General features: G+C 52.7%; 1 protein-coding gene across 6 annotated transcripts in view; it reads right to left on the bottom strand.

The window, feature by feature from the left end:
- The window catches only part of SORCS2 (sortilin related VPS10 domain containing receptor 2), a 550,766-nt gene that overhangs the window by 48,794 nt on the left and 485,432 nt on the right, over window positions 1-16,540 (bottom strand). For all 6 annotated transcript variants that reach the window (XM_030924965.1, XM_030924973.1, XM_030924972.1 and 3 more), the window contains exons 9-11: window positions 15,953-16,132; window positions 9,900-10,046; window positions 3,218-3,320 (exon numbers count right to left, since the gene is read on the bottom strand). In XM_030924965.1, coding sequence (XP_030780825.1) covers window positions 3,218-3,320; window positions 9,900-10,046; window positions 15,953-16,132 — 430 coding nt within the window. The remainder of the gene's footprint in view (window positions 1-3,217; window positions 3,321-9,899; window positions 10,047-15,952; window positions 16,133-16,540) is intronic.

Below are 16,540 nucleotides of genomic sequence, written 5' to 3'. Positions count from 1 at the left end.
TGAAGTCAAGTTTCTGTCTTTGCTTCTCAAATCCATCCCCTTCTATTAATAGTTGGAGCCACAGCCCCACTTTCTGGGTCCCTCTGCAGTCTGATCTCTGCAGGCTGGACCTGAGGATGGTCCCCAGAGACTAGAATGCATCTCCTCGAGCTCGAGACCCCAGCACGGCACTCCCCCACTTCCACCCTGCACACGCGGTGCCCTCTGCCTCAAGCGTCCTCCTCCCTGTGGGTCAGCTTGGCAGATGCTCATTTGTACAGCAGGCTCAATCCAAACCCCAGGGCAGAATCAAGTGCCCATACCCTACGTCCCTCTGGACCACCTTTTAGGAACTTGGCATCAGGATGCATCTGGACCTGTGGTCATCATCCCTTTGCTCCTCTGCTCACCCCTGAGTGACTAAGTCTTAACTCCCTCATTTTCAGCACCCAGTGCAGTGCCTGGCATGTGGGCGGGAGTGTCCAGCGTCCCCTTGGATGAGAGGACAGCCTGGCAGAGCACAACTGCCTTGAAGGTTTCCTGTCTTACCCTGTCTCATTCTTACAGTGGAGGTTTTGTCATCTCATTTTGCAGATGAGGAAACAGGCTCAGAGAAGTGCAGTGAAATCTCAGAGTCCTACAGCTGGGAGGCATATAGCCTGGGGCTTATCCCTCTTATCTGCCTGGCTCGGGGATGGAATTCAGGAATGAATGACGGGACGGGCAGGGGAGCAACCCCGTGGAAACAGGTAGCCATCATCCCGAGCCATGCCTAGGACCCCGGGCATATAGAGCACACAGAGGAACTCCAGAAGCTGAAGGGCTTTGTTCACAATCCCCTCTCTTCCCAGCTGCAAAGCCCCAGCCTCCCCAGACAGGCCAGGTCTCTGCCGTCAGACCCAGCCCTGCAAGTAGGCTTCACCTCCAGCCACTCCATGCACTCTGGTCTGGTCCTTTGGGGTCCCCATGTTCCCCCTTCCACCCAGAAGGCCATTCCTGCCATCACAACATGGCCACTCATTCACTTGTCCCTTCACTCACTCATTCACAAACAGCCTTGGAGGGCCCACCCTGGGCCAGGCCCCAGCTTGGTGCTGGGATATGGTGAAGGGTCAGATGTGTCCAGTTCAGAGTCTGGGGTCCACATCCATATGATCCTTGGCTCTTGGCCACATGGCCAACCCCTCTGTGTGGCAGATGGTGCTGGGGGAAATGGAGGGAAGGGGTCCTGGGTTCAGAAAGTGTGAGCTCTGGGCCTGGGCCTCTGCTGTCCAGTGTCTGTAGGAGACACTGCCTCTCTGACTGTCACAGACCCCATGTGCAAAGTCTTGCCCAGCTCTCCCACACACCAGCCAAGTGACCTCAGACAGGTGGCTCTACTTTGTATTTTGAATGGTTCTTCTAAAGCAAATCAACCTCATTTTATGGTATTATTTGATCAGTATACCAGGATTCTTGGATGTTCTAGTTTAGTGGAAGAGACAGACACAAAAATTATAATTTTGGGTTTTTAAAAAAGTGCTAGTTGTATACTTGTTTTTCTCCCCCCACTAAACTAGAACTTTTTTCGGGGGCCAATAAATATCAACCATGATACAAATCATCCATCCATTTATCCACCTACCCATCTATCCATTTTTCTATCCATTTGTCATTCATTCATCATCCATCCATCCATTCACCCATCATCCATCTATCATCCACCCATCCACTCATCCATCCACTCACCCATCCACCTATCCACCAGCCATCCACCATCATCCATTCATCATGCATCATCCATCCATTCATCTATCCATCCATCCATTCAGCATCTATCCATCATCCATCATCCACCCACCCACCCACCAACATCCATCCACTCATCCCTCCATCCATCCATTCAGCATCTATCCATCATCCATCATCCACCCACCCACCCACCAACATCCATCCATCATGCATCATCCATCTATCAATTCAGCATCTATCCATCATCCATCCACCCACTCATCCATCTATCCCCACACCCATCCACCCACCCATCCACCTATCCACCACCCATCCACCATCATCCATCCATCATGCATCATCCATACATTCATCTATCCATCCATCCATTCAGCAACTATCCATCATGCATCATCCATGCATCAATTCAGCATCTATCCATCATCCATCCACCCACTTATCCATCCATCCACACACCAATCCACCCATCCATCCACCTATCCACTACCCATCCACCATCATCCATCCATCATGCATCATCCATACATTCATCTATCCATCCATCCATTCAGCATCTATCCATCATGCATCATCCATCCATCAATTCAGCATCTATCCATCTCCATCCACCCACTCATCCATCCATCCACACACCAATCCACCCATCCATCCACCTATCCACCACCCATCCACCATCATCCATCCATCATGCATCATCCATCCATTCATCTATCCATCCATCCATTCAGCATCTATCCATCATCCATCATCCACTTACCCACTTGTCCATTCATCCACTCATCCATCCATCCACTCATCCATCTACCCACACACCCATCCATCCACCCACCCACCATCATCCATCCATCATGCATCATCCATCTATCAATTCAGCATCTATCCAACATCCATCATCCATCCACCCATCCAACCATCCACACACCCATCCACCCCCCATCCACCTATCCACCACCCATCCACCATCATCCATCCATCATGCATCATTCATCCATTCATCTATCCATCCATCAATTCAGGATCTATCCATCCATCCATCCATCATCCACTCATCCATCCATCCACTTATCCATCCACCCACCCACCCATCTACCACCCATCTACCACCCATCCACCATCATCCATCCATCCATCATCCATCCATTCACCTATCCATCCTCCATCCATCCATTCACCATCTGTCCATCATCCAGCCAGCCATCATTCATCCAACATCTACCCATCCATCATCCATCATCTATCAATTCATCTATCCATCCATCCATTGATCTACTCTTCCATCTGTTCATCTTTCCATTCTGCCGACACATATCATATGCCCACCCTGGGCCATGCACTCACTTCTCAGAATTTGCCATGAGAGGTCAGCTTCCTGGAGATGCAGTAGTACTGCTTCCTAAGGGACATACTATGCCCTCAGGCCCATGACCATCCATTTTGACCCTTGAGATTGGAGGTACTCTTGGGTTGTAATGACACCTGCCAACCGCCCGTGATGGAAGCCACCTACCTGCCCCCATGATGAGGCCTGGGGCGGTGTCCTTGGTGTGCACGGTGCCTGATACATAGGGGTTGTCTGCCCAGCGCAGGTGCAGGTGCAGGTGGCAGTCTGGCTGCAAGGAAGAGAAAGGAAGCAACTGTCAACACATGAGGAGGAGCATCCTTAGGAAAACTAGGCCTGATGACAAACCTGCCCCTGTGGCTTTTGGGGAGAGAAGGCTGGGCCAGGAGAGCCTTGGAGGAATGGATGGAAGATGGGAAGCGGGTGTGAGGCTGACCTCTAGGGAAAGGGTGGGAGCGACAAGGGAAGCTTCAGCAGGTCCTGTGCTGACAGCCTGGGAGGTGGAATCGGGCACAAGTGAGGCACCCGGAAGGATTTGTTGGTTCCCTGGTCTAGATTAGGGACCCCTACAGCATCTAGGTATGGTGAGACAACCAGGAGGATCTGTTGGTTCCCTGGTCTAGATTAGGGACCCCCGCAGCCCCTGGGTGTGGTGCCTCTGCTCACAGATGCAGCTGCTGGGGCTTCTCCCACTGAGGGCTCTTGGGCATGGGTCCTGGCAGGTGAGTTCACCAACATGGCTCCTGTGTGCAATGCTGGGCTGTGGGATGTGATTCCTGGAGACTGCATGGCCCAAACTCATATTCATTCATTCACCTATGCAGAACTTTTATTGGGAGCCTCTTATGTGACCACAGTATCCCTGGCATCAGAGGATGTCACCCCATAAGACCCTCCCACTTTGAGATACAGAGGGGTGGGTTAAGTGTGCAAGAGCCCCAGGGGGCTGGCTCTGGAGACCCCATTTTTCCTGATCTCCCTCTGGCAGCCTGAGATACTGGGTCTCAGAGGTCTGGCTGGCTGAGTCCTCCTTGGTGACACAGGTGCACCACCAGAGACCCCACTGAACCGACAGATGTCAGAAGGCTTTGTGGTGGAATGACTCTGGGCTCAGACTTCCTAATTTCCCCAAGTCAGGGAACTCCATAGGGTGAAGTGAGGCAGGGCAGTCCTTAGGCTGGTCACAGAAAGGGCAGGGCTTAGACTCCTCATACCTCCTCTAAATGGTGGTGTGGCCTTAGGAAAAATGCTTAGCCTCTCTGTGCCTTTCTTTCTTCTCTGTGAGATGGGACAATAACCTCTGCTTCACAGGATATTGGATTAATATGGCACACCTCGGGTCCAGCCCTTCCCCTGGGCAAGGTACTGCCTAATTGTTTATTTATAAGAATGGTAAACATTGTATTTGCCTCCTTAAAAATTTTTTTTTTTCTGTTAAAAATCTCCAGCTTAGAAATATCCTAGAACTGGGTGCCCAGAGATCCAAATTGTAACTTAAGAGGCACCACTAATTTTCTGGGCAGCCTTGGGGCTCAGTTTCCTCATCTGCGAAATGGAGACAGTGACGGTGAGGCCTGCTGACCCACTCTGCAGGGCTCATTCCAGAATCCCCTCATCATTGCGGTGTCATATCATCTGCTAACATCCACGTCAGAGATAACCTCTCTCTTCATTTCATGTTATAATAACACTTTCTTCTGGCCCATGAATTGCTTACGTTTTACACAGGTGACCCTAACTTAAATGTTAAACCGTTCAGGAAATTGGATATTGACTTGGATAAGATGCGACCAGGTGGCGGCTGCAGTTGGCAGATGGGCTTTATTTGTCTGCTCTATGATTTAACAGATGTACGGGTTGCACTATATGTTGTACGATTCATCCATGAGCAATGCCTGGAGCAGGGAATCTATGGAGCCGGGAATGGACAGGTGGTTGCCAGGGGCTGGAGGCTGTTGGGGGATAGGGAGGTGACAGCTAAGGATCAGGGGCTTCTTTTTTGGGTGGTGAAAATGTCCTAAAAGGGACAGTGGTGATGGTGGCCCAACTCTGTGAATTAGACTAAAAGTCACTGAACTTGCACTTGAAAGGTGAACTATGTGGGATGTGAGATCTCAACAAAGCTGTTAAAAAACAACAAAAAAAGAGAAAGATTGCAAATTCAGCTGAAAGGTGCCCCATGTCCATTGCAGAGGCACATCCTGAAGATGACTGAGGGACTGAGACCATCCCCAGGGGAACCCAGGGAGTCCCGAGCTGAAGACCACAGGGCCCTGGGTGGCAGGAGCCTGGGCACTGTGTCACCCCTGGAGAGCCACCTGAGGGTTCCAGAAACACCTGGATCAAATGGCGACAAATGGGCCCCACTGAACACCTGTGAGATGTTAAGATGTTGCCCACTGCAATAGATTCTTCCAATTTCTTACAATGGAAAAGCAGGTCTGGCACCTTTCAGTCCTATCCTCCTGCCCCCCGCAGATAGCTCAGGAAGGAAGACAGAGGCGGCTTGCTGGGGAAGGAGGCCACTGTGATCTTGGTAGGCAGGGTTTGGCTTCCGCACTGCAGAAGGCAGCTCTAATCAGGAGAAGGAGCTCAGCAGGGGTGTGGTACGGGAGTCCCCAGCAGCAGTGTGCCTGCCTGGCAGAGGCCGCCCTGGCTCTGTCATGCTTTGATGTTCTAGGTTTTCTAGAAGGCCAGAGCTGGTCTCCATCAACCTCTCCCATTTCCCTGATGAGCTGTGCACATCTGGTCACTTGCTGCGTGCACAGTGGGCAGAATTGAATTAGAGGGTGCTGCTTCACAAACCCTAGCTACCTCTCCCCACCCCTCACCACTAGTGGCCTATCCTGGTTGCCTGGCACTCAGGCCAGAGAAGTGGAACCCTCCTCAGGGTTCCCTGTGGGTGGCCAGTTACGGCCTGCAGGCCACTGGTGAACACAGGCAGCACTATGAACCCCTTTGCATTCACCTTGGGGCCTGCTGATGGCAAAACAGACGTCTCCCCCCACTCCTGAGGCAGCTGCAGGCACCGTGCTTGTGTCTGACACACTCACTCCCACCCGAGCCTGGGCCACCAGGTGAAAGGAAGGGCAACGCCGGCAGGCCTGGAGGAGCCCACCCACAGGGCACCGGGATGCCCTGCACAGGTGGCAGGCCAGTGTGCATCAGGAGCCCCAGAACTAGCCTTGGGTGCATGTCGTCAGAGATGGGGCTTCCTCCGATGCCACCCAGGACAAGGACAGGAGACCCCCAGGACAGTCTGTGGCCCTGGAAGTCTGTGCAGAATGCTGCAGTGTTGACTGAAGTGGGCCTGGGTTCCTGCAGGGCTGGAGACAGGCCAAGCTGGGGGCTGATGCTGTCCCAGGACTCTCCCTTCTCTGCCTGTTTGGCACATAGGGGCCAGAGGGTGCCCTAAAGAAGTGTCTGGCATATCATCAAAGACTACCAGATGGACCAGGACTGGGAGATGCAGCGCCAGCCACCTGGATGCCTAGCACTCATCGCAGCCTCACGCCTCAGAAGAGTGACTATGGATTGTGCAGTGAATGAAGTTTTATGCTGAATTCAAGATGCAAACAGATTCAAAACCACCTTCCAATGAAGCTAGATCATCCTAAAACAGATCTGATCATGCCACTCCTCTGTTAAAGCCATCCCTGCATTTCCCCATTGAGGGAAGGAGGTATCCCCAGATAGGGCACAGGTCAAGTGGCCTGGGCAAAGATTCGTGACCCAGAGTTAGGAGAAAAACAGGGGGCTGAAAAATCACGCACATGTGTGATCCCCACGACGACTTCGTAACGTGTGTATGAGTGAAAAGATTGTAAAGAACAAAAACACCCAGTTACTATTTTTCTGGATGGTGTGATTCTGGTTATACCTTATTTCCCTTTTTATAACTTTACGTATCTTCCAAGAATTCTGCAATAATCAGGCATCACTTTTATGAGCACTAAGTCCTCAGGTACAGTTTGCCCATTCATTGAGGGGCTGTGTGGCTGCAGGAGGGACATAGTCAGGAGGTCCTGTGAGTGGTCCAGTTTGTCCTGCCTCTGCATTTTCACCCTTGGAGATGCCATGGCCACACTTACAGGATAGCCCAGGCCTTCTGAGCCATGCGGGTGTTTATATATATATATATATATATATGTGTGTGTGTGTATAATTTTTATTTATTTTTTTGAGATGGAATCTCACTCTGTTGCCCAGGCTGGAGTACAATGGCACGATCTTGGCTCACTGGAACCTCTACCTTCCAGGTTCAGGCGATTCTTCTGCCTCAGCCTTCCAAGTAGCTGGGATCACAGGCATGTGACACCACGCCCAGCTAATTTTTGTATTTTTAGTAGAGACGGGGTTTCGCCATGTTGGCCAGGTTGGTCTCAAACTCCCAATCTCAGGTGATCCGCCTGCCTCAGCCTCCCAAAATGCTGAGATTCCAGGGGTGAGCCACCATGCCCAGCCTGCGAGGCTGTAGTTTGATGTCTGTTGTGCCCCCGTGGGCTCCGTGCACGTGGCTCTACGTTCCCCTGTGCCCAATCAGGTTCCCACATGCCTGCCTGGGGCTGCACGCTCACCAGTTTGCTCCTATTTCATTGTTTCAAGGCCAAGACATAAATCTCACCGAGGTTATCTCCTCACTGAGCTGCATAATCGCAGACAAGAATCTATTCTTAGCAAAAACTTGCTTTGACAGATTAATATGGCTTAACTTTGCCAACGATGATACAAAAATTAGTCCTTTCACAGCAACTCTGTTCTGGGAAGCATTTTTACAAAGGGCAGGTAATTAATTCTCCACACAGGTCGACAGGTGTTATCAGCAGGAGTGGGGGGCTTAAGCAGAGGCAGACAGCAGGCTCCTGAGAGGTGAGTGTTCCCAAGTCAGAGCTCAAGCCTCAGCTTAGAGCAACGGGGTGCCCTGGGGGCCAGAATCCCGCCCTGGCTCTGGGGTGAGGCTGTCTGGGAGGAGGAACTGCCCGCCTCTTAGTACCATGGCCTCCATGGGCCAACACTGGGGCCGGTGGCAGCAGCGGCTCACCATTTTCTAAGCCCTGCTGTGTGCCAGATGGAATCCCAGGAAGACAGGGAATGTCTTCTGTTTTGTGGGTTGGTGTGCTCTGAGCCTGCAGAACAGTGCCTGGCACATAGCAAGTGTTCACGCAGATTTGCTGAATATAACCCTGTCAAACAGGCACTTTTGTTCTTTCTATTTTATACATGAGGAAGCTGAGGCAGAGAGATGGGTGGTTTCAGGCATCCCCAGTGTGTAGTGTCTAAGAGAGGCTTCTGGGTGACAATGGGAAACAGAGAAGCAGTATGCCCAGGGAAGGCTCCTCAGTGGAGGGAACATGTGGGCAGGGTTTTCAGGTGTTAGTAGGAGCTTCCTAGATGAGGAAAAGGGAGGGGGCATTCTAGGCTTTGGGGACAGTGTAGAAAGAGGGAGAGCTTGGAAGGGACGAGATTCGCTCTTCCTTGCAGCTTGCTCCATGCCAGGCATAGGCTGGTCTCTGCATTCTTTGATCTCATCCTCACCCCAGTGCCACAGGGATGTTTATCATCTTCATCCCTTTTCAACAGAGGCTCAGAGTCACTGGTTGATGTAGCCAAGATCACACAGTCAGGGGGCTAAGACAGCAGCTCTGTGCAGCTCCAACACTAGACCCTTCTCCCACCCTGAGTTGCCCAGCACCCAGAAAGGGGCAGGGATGCTGGTGGTGGTGAGCTCCCTGTGGTATGCAAGGAGAGAGGCCCCGGGAGAGGCCAGGTCTCATGGGGGTGTTGGAAGGGGAGTGAGAAGCCTGGTCAGATTCTCTTGGCCCATTCAGCCTCTTCCTCCCTTGCATCCACTGGACCCTGGCAGCTGAGTGCTCACCTTAGCTAGGATCAGGGCTCCTTACAGCTCTATCTTTCCTTCCTCACCAGCATGGGCCTGTGCACCACCTGGATCCCTGGTAGCCACATCACAGCTGGCAAGAGTCCCAGCTACTCTGAGAGATCCCTCCCAACTCTAGGCAACCAAGAGCTCAGGTAGTCGACACTTCTATTCATGTAGAAAGGTGTCCCTGGGATAGTGGGCCAGCTTTGGGGCTCATGATGTCTGAGCTCTGGCCCAACCCCATCACTTACTGACAGTGTGATGGTACACTGCCTTCCATGGCAAATTAGAAGCAAGTGTCTGCTCTCCGGCCCTCATTCCCCTGGGCAGAGTACACTTCCCAGATCCTTGACGTTGACCAGTAAGATTTAGCAGATGTACCAGTAGGCTTGAAATGTACTTGCCTGTTTCTCTTTATCCTCTTGTACTTCTGCTATCACCATGAGAATTAAGCTGATTCCAGGAGAAGGATGCAAGATGTACAGAGCGGAGACCAGCCTAAATCAGTCAATTCCCTGACATATGAGCAAGCCCAGACAAGATCATCAGAACTGCCCAGCTGAGCCCAGCCAAGGTCAGCAGAGCCGCCCAGCTGAGCCCAGACAAGGTCAGCAGAGCTGCCCAGCTGAGCCCAGTCAAGGTCAGCAGAGCTGCCCAGCCAAGGTTGGCAAAGCCACTCAGCTGAGCCCACCTGTAGATTTGGGAAATAAATGTTGTTGTTTTCGGGTGGCTTATTGCACAGCAATTCTGTGTGAAAAACTGATACACTTCCCTCTCTGACCTCCAATTAACTTTTCTGTAAAACAAGGAGTTTCATTTGACCCTCTCTACTACCATGCCCAGCAGAAATAGGTGGTTCATGTGTCTCAGATGGTCCTTCTCAGACATCACCACCTCTGACCTTTTTGATTACTGAAGCTATATCTAGCATCCACCCCATGGATGGTATGTGATGGGAGCCGAGGTACTTACAGGCTTGCAGTTGGTTGGTTTTCCATTCATGTCCATGCTGGGTGGCCTCAGGTAATCCCAGTCGCGGCCCTTGTTGTAGGTTATAAGTGTCATCACTTTCCCATCAATTTTTTGGTTTGCCAGGAAGACTCCTTTCACCCCTCTGACCTGGGACAAAAATATAAGAAGGACTGTACCTTACACTGGAGCACTCTGATGACCATATGTCCACCGTGCTGTAGCCCACATATGGCCCCATTTCACACTCACAATGGCCAGCAGCTGAGACACATTCTAGAAGTGAGTGAGGTTTAGAGGGACCAGGGATCCAAGACTCCAGCCCCAGCTTTAATGGGAAGCTAGTTTGGTCTAGCTCTGAAGCCTGAATGATCTTCATGGTGCTGAGCTGTTCTCCCAGGTCCAGACACCAACCATCAGATGGCAAGTGGGGTTCTGGACCCCTGAACTGCCTGTCCCTCAAACTCACCCCATCCTTGCCTCAGAGGTCCTGATTCAGAGCTCAGATTCCCCCAGTGCCTCTTGTTCCTATTGGACATGCATCCTGGACCAATAGAATTGCCTCTGGGGACCCCCAGCTCAATCCCCATACAAACATGCCAAGGAATGAAGACAGGAGGGTCCATGCTTCCACTAGAACACCCAGGACAGGGCTCCACTTGCCTTTAGTGCTCAGGGCTAACCTGGTCCCTTTCTCAGGGTTTCCTAAGAGGCCCATGGCAGTGACCCAAACATATCCAAGAGTGGTTACTAAGTTGACCTATAAGAAACGTGCAACTGTCGGCAACTTCACATAGTTCAACCGAGTGGTTTGTTCCCAGAGAGGGTCTTTTCCTGCAAGCTCCTTATTTCATGGAGGGTTTTGACTCATATTTATCAAGATCCACTAGTGTGGTGTGAAGAGGCACAAGAACGCCCACCACTTGTCAAGGCCTCCTGTGTTCCAGGCCACAAACTGTTTCTACACCTGTATATGCAGCCTGCACCATGGGAAACTGAGGCTCAGAGGGGGTGCCACCTGCCCAAAGGCCCATAGCCAAAGATTCTAGTTAGGATAGTAATGGCATACAGTTATTAAGTGCTTCTATGGTACAGGCACTGAGCTTAATACATGTCCTCTCACTGAATTCTCACAACTCCAGCAGGTCCTCAAGGGGAGAAGAACAGCAGCCATGACGATGAAACCAGAGGACTGGGGTCTGAGCTTCCTGCAGCTGCTATAACAGATGGTCACAAACCCAGTGGCTTCAGACAACACACATGTATTCCCCCACAGCTCTGGAGGGCAGAAGCCTAGCATGCGGCCACAGTCAAGTGTCAATAGAATCACATTCCTTTCTGGAGGCTCCAAAGGAGCATCCCTTTCCTTGTCTTTTCCAGCTTCTAGAGGCACCAGCATTCCTTGGCTAATGGCCCCTTCCTTCGTCTTCAAAGCCAGCAATGCTGCATCTCTCTGACCACGTTTCCACCATCACATCTTCTCTATCTCCTGCCTACCTCTTCCAATGTTAAGGACCTGTGTGCTGACCCTAGGCCCCTCCAGATAACCCAGGTCATCTTTCTGTCTGCTGACAAGCAGCCTTAATTCCATCTGCAACCTCATTCCTCCTCTACCACCTAAGGTAACATACATGCACGTTCTGGGGCTTGCGATGTGGCCATCTTTGAGGGGGGGCACTATTCTCTCCAGCACAGTCCCTCCTCTGACCCCCAAGGACGCACATCAGTCTTCAAGCAAAATACATTCACCCCATCAAGGTTTCCAAAGTTCTCATCTCATTACAGCATTAATTCAAATATCCTCTAAATATCACCACATCAAAATTCCTCTAAATATCACCAGATCAAAAGCTCCAAATCTTCTCATCTAAGTCGTCTAAACCAGATGTGGGTGAGCTCTGGGTAAAATCCATCTGTGGAGCTGGGAAACTAGCAAACGAGTTGTCTGTTTCAAAGTGCAAGGTTGGGACAGGCATAGGGTGGCAGCTACAGATCTTTTGCCTCCCACTGACGGCTGTGGCTTGTTTAGGTTACCCTCGGAGTTGGCTCTCAGAGACTCCGGGCTGCCTTCACTGGATGTGGGAGTTGGGGGGCAGGGCAGGCTCTTTTCCTTGGGACCCACCAGGTCTTATCAACACAGACAGGCAGAGTTAGGAGCCAAGTGGATCACACTGGGAGCATCCTCCCAGAATTTCTAGGAAACATCACACATGTGGCAAATCCATGCACAGAGCATTCAGCTGCCAGTATTATCTGCATAGGATGCTGTGGTCTAGGGGGTAGCCTTCCTCTCTGCAGAGGAAGCTTCATCAATGGTCCTGCTGGGCGGACAGTCTCAGAGGCTGGGATGAGCCAGCTCCTTCTTGCCCGTGTGGCATCACTCTGTCTCCTGTTCACTTGACTTGATGACTGCAGATGGGGTCCCTGGCCCAGAGTCTAGCTTCTTTGTGAGATGCGGTACCAAGTGCAGGCCCTGCAGAAACCCAGGACTCCGTGTCACAGGGGTCTTGAGTTCCCTCCAGACTCTGGGCTTGGTCTGCAGGAGATGAGCTGCCGGGGGCTGGGAGAGGGCAGAGTGTGTGCATGTGTATGAGCCTGTGTCTGTGTGTGTGAGTGTGAGTGTTGGCTATAGATTGGCTGCAGACAGGACCCTCTGTGCTAGACTTCGGACCAGCCACACACCCACCAAATGGCTACACATCCTTTGCTGTGTGGTCTGGTGCTGAAGGGAGGCCCGGGGAACGTGCCGCAAGTCTTTGTGTCTTACAAGCTCATAGAACCCCGACAAGGCAGGCAGGACGGGGACCCAGGGACATCACCCAGAGGGCTTCTGCCCTGCCCACTGCTTGGTGGAAATGCTTTTCTGCTGTCCTCCGGGCAGGTAGAAGACTGATTTGCCCATGATGGTTTTTGTTATTGGGTAATTGCCATTTTATATCCCAGCTGGGTCTCCATGAAAACGCTCAGCAATAAATAACATGGATCCAGATGTAGGCCAAGGCCCCTGGGTGGGTCTGGTTGGCGGAGCATTAGCTCAGAATATCAGTGTGTCGCTGCATAACTGCCCATATGACAGCTGTATTCCTTCCTGTGTCTGCTGTCTGCTGTAAAAAAAAGTCCCACAAGTTGTTTGACTTCAAACAGAAATTCATTCTCTTGGAGGCCAGAGTCCAAAGTCAAGGCGTGGGCAGGGCTATGCTCCCTCCGCAGACCCCAGGGAAGGATCCTTCCTGCCCCTTCCAGCTCCGCGCCTCCAGCCCTTCCTGGCCTGCAGCTGTAGTCTCTGCTTCTGTCCCCACGGGGCCTCTCTGTGAGCCTGTGGCTCCTCTCCTGTCTCGGATAAGGACACTTGTGAATGCATTTAGAGCCCCTTGGATAATTTGGGATGATGTCTGCTTGAGTCTTTCACTTCATGACGCTGCAAAAATCTCTTTTTCAAATAAGGTCACATTGCAGGGCCTGGGTATTAGGATGTGGGCCACCATTTCGATGCCTGTTTCGGGGTCGCCATTCAGCCGATTGAGATGCCTGCTGCCAGGGATCCCTGGGGGTAGGGGACAGGGCTATATTCCCTAAGTCCCCATTCATAACCCAAGCTCCAGCACAAGAGGAGTCCAGGAAAGATTTGGTGTCTTGCCTTGAACCTAGGTTGTGCCCCGCAGGGGAAGAGATCCCCGCAGCCTTCTGAGGCAGTACCTGGCTGTGTCATCTGCACCAAACATTTTTCCTGGATGTGCTGCTGGGTGCACAACAACCACGACAGCAACAGTACTGGCCGTGTGCAGTGAGACTCAGGGGTCAGCCCCCACCCATTAATTATCCCTGATCCCCAAAAAGGGCAAGTGCTGGGCAAACAAAGTGAGTCCTCACTTGGAACCAGGCGCTGTTCTGCCTATTCAATAGGCATGACAGCCTTAAAACTCACGGCAACCCTGAGGAAGGTGCTACCATCCCTGTTGCACACAGGGAAGCACAGAGAGGTTAAGAAACCCACCTACGGCCACAGAGCAAATATATACCAGTTCATGGACCTGACCCCAGGCAGTCAGGCTCCAGAGTTGTGCTTGTAACAACCAGCTGTGACCCATGTTTGATGCTTTTCAGAGAAGGGATATCCCTTGGGAGGGCACCCAGGTGTTAGAGAGTGGGTGTCACCTTTGGACTGGGCCACTGCAAACCTCTTCTGACTCCTTGTTTCCTCTTGCCTTGAGGTTTCTGTGTGTGGCTCTGAGCTCCTTCCGCACCTGGCTAACTCCTGCTCAGCCTCTTCCAGGAAGCACTCCCTGACTTCTGCCTCAGGCTGGCCAACTGCCTCTGTGCTGTGTCTTCAGGCCCTGGCACTCTCAGTCAGAACTACAGCTGGGAGCCGTCTTCCTGCTTCATGAGGGGTGAATGGTGCATGTCATATCCAGCCTGTGTCCCAAGGGCAGGGCCCAAAACATGGCATGTGGTGGTGCAGGCATCACAGATGCCTGTGGACAGGACGGCCGTGGAGCCCCACCCCACCCTGTTCTTGGCACCCTTCCCATCCCATCATCACCCATCCACTGCCTTCCAGAGCCACATTTATGCTGGACCCAGTCCCCTCCTAGAGGCTCACAGGGCAGGGCCTTTGGGACACTAGGGGTGGGGTTGGGCACTGCCTGCAGGGGCTTTTGGCAGTGAGGCTGTATGTGCATCGTCCGCTGGGGAGGTAAACCCTGACAAATGGGTTATCATTGCAAACAAATGATTCCATTTGTGACTTCCCTGGGGACCACAGTTCTGCTGCTTCTGGCAAGGGAGGGATGAATGCTGAGCCTGGTGCCTCCCACTCACAAGCCCATCAATGCCACTGCCTGCCCAGGGTCTAATGGCCACCCACAGGACACTCCCTCAGCCTGCATCAAGGGGCCACTTGGGGGTGTCCCCACAGGCAAGAGGAAGGAGCTTGGAGGTGAACAACTGAGAGGGGTCCCAAGAGGAGGGCACCAGGCTCAGAGCAGACAGGCCTGGGCCGGTCCTGGTTTTCCTGCTTATGTCTGGGTCTGCCTGGGCAGGTCATTTGCCTTCTCTGAGCCTCAGTTTTCTGACCTGTAAATGGGCCTGGCCGGGGCAGGGCTGCTGCAGGGATCCAGGTGGAAAAGGAGCAACAGTGGCGTGATGTACAGGGCATTCTCTGGGGTCAGTGGAGGCTCATGCGGGAGGCCCAGGGGGGACCCGGGAGGGCAGCAAGGAAGGCTCCCATCCGAGCTCGGATGGCAACCCAGCAGGGGAGGCCAGAGCTTCATAGTGGTGGGAGAAGTGACAGGAGGGAGGCTGGAGGGCTGGATTCCAGGGAGACAGAGAGAGCAAGAGCGAGAGAGAGCAAGCGAGAGAGGGAGAGAGAGAGAAAGCTAGAGAGAGAGAGAGAAGAAAGGCCAACTTCAGACACAGAGAGGGAGAGGAAGGAGGAGATGAAGGGGCTGGGGTGGGGAAGATCCGGGGAGAGAGAGAGAGAGAGAGAGAGAAAGAGAGGCCAATTTCAGACATAGAGAGGGAGAGGAAGGAGGAGATGAAGGGGCTGGGGTAGGGAGAGAGAGAGAGAGAGAGAGGAAGGCAGACTTCAGACACAGAGAGGGAAAAGGAGAAGGAGATGAAGGGGCCGGGGTAGAGAGAGAGAGGGAGAGAGGGAGAGAGAGACGGGGCACTCAGAGAGAAGCACTGCCCTCAGGGGTGACCCCAGCCCAGGACTTCTGATGAGGGCTTGTGAGGGAGTTGGGAGAGAACACTCAGGCTGAACCCAAGTCAGTAAAATGTTATTCCCTCAAAGAATTCCATTCTCCTCATGACAAAAACTTGTACTCGATGATCATTGTACTTCAAATTTCCTCAAGAAGGAAATTCTCTTCCTCCAAAAATACCTATAGAATAGCCTCTTGGCCTGCAAAGCTGAAAATATTTGGCTGTTTACAGAAGATGTGTGCAGACCCCCAAGACAGCATTAGAGACAGACAGAAGGGGAGGGAGAAGGAGGAGGTGGGGGGAGAGGGCAGGGGGTTGACCGCAGACCCCACCCACATCCATGCCGGACCCACCTCCAGGATGTCGATGAGCACACTCTCCTCCGCCTGCCGCGAGCTGCGCACGTCCTGCAGGACCAGCGCATAGTGCACGCCGCGCGGGTCCGACTGGTACAGGTTGTAGGTGTCCATCTGGTACCACTCCTGCACCGCCACGAACACCTGACTCTCGTCCGTGCTGATGATCTGCAAATCCTGTGGGGATGTGCGGGGAACGCAGGGTCAGGGCCAGGCTGGGGGCTGCCCGTGGGAGGAAGAAGGCAGCTGCACAGGCCTTGAGGGTGGGGAAGGCCTCGGGCTCTCCTGGAGCCAGTCTGGCCTGGATTTGCCTCCTGGCTCGGCTGCTCTGAGCCCTGTGGCCTTGGACAAGTCTCCTCACCTCCCTGGGCCTCCAGGTCCCCATCTCTAATATGGGGATGGCGTCGGGATGCTCTAAGCCGGGTTATGGGAGGGTGGCCTGGGGACACCTCCTCCTGGTCCCACATCAGGCTGTCTATCCATCCATCCAACAGTGGGGAGGCGGAATTCTTCCTCCATGCACCCCCAAATGGTTGATTCCAGGGGGTGAGGGCTGGAGCCCCTCCCTCTCTTCCTATCCACAGG

The sequence above is a fragment of the Rhinopithecus roxellana genome, chromosome 2 (assembly GCF_007565055.1).
Source record: "Rhinopithecus roxellana isolate Shanxi Qingling chromosome 2, ASM756505v1, whole genome shotgun sequence".
Lineage (NCBI taxonomy): Eukaryota > Metazoa > Chordata > Mammalia > Primates > Cercopithecidae > Rhinopithecus > Rhinopithecus roxellana.
This window is presented reverse-complemented; position numbering and strand designations above follow the sequence as displayed.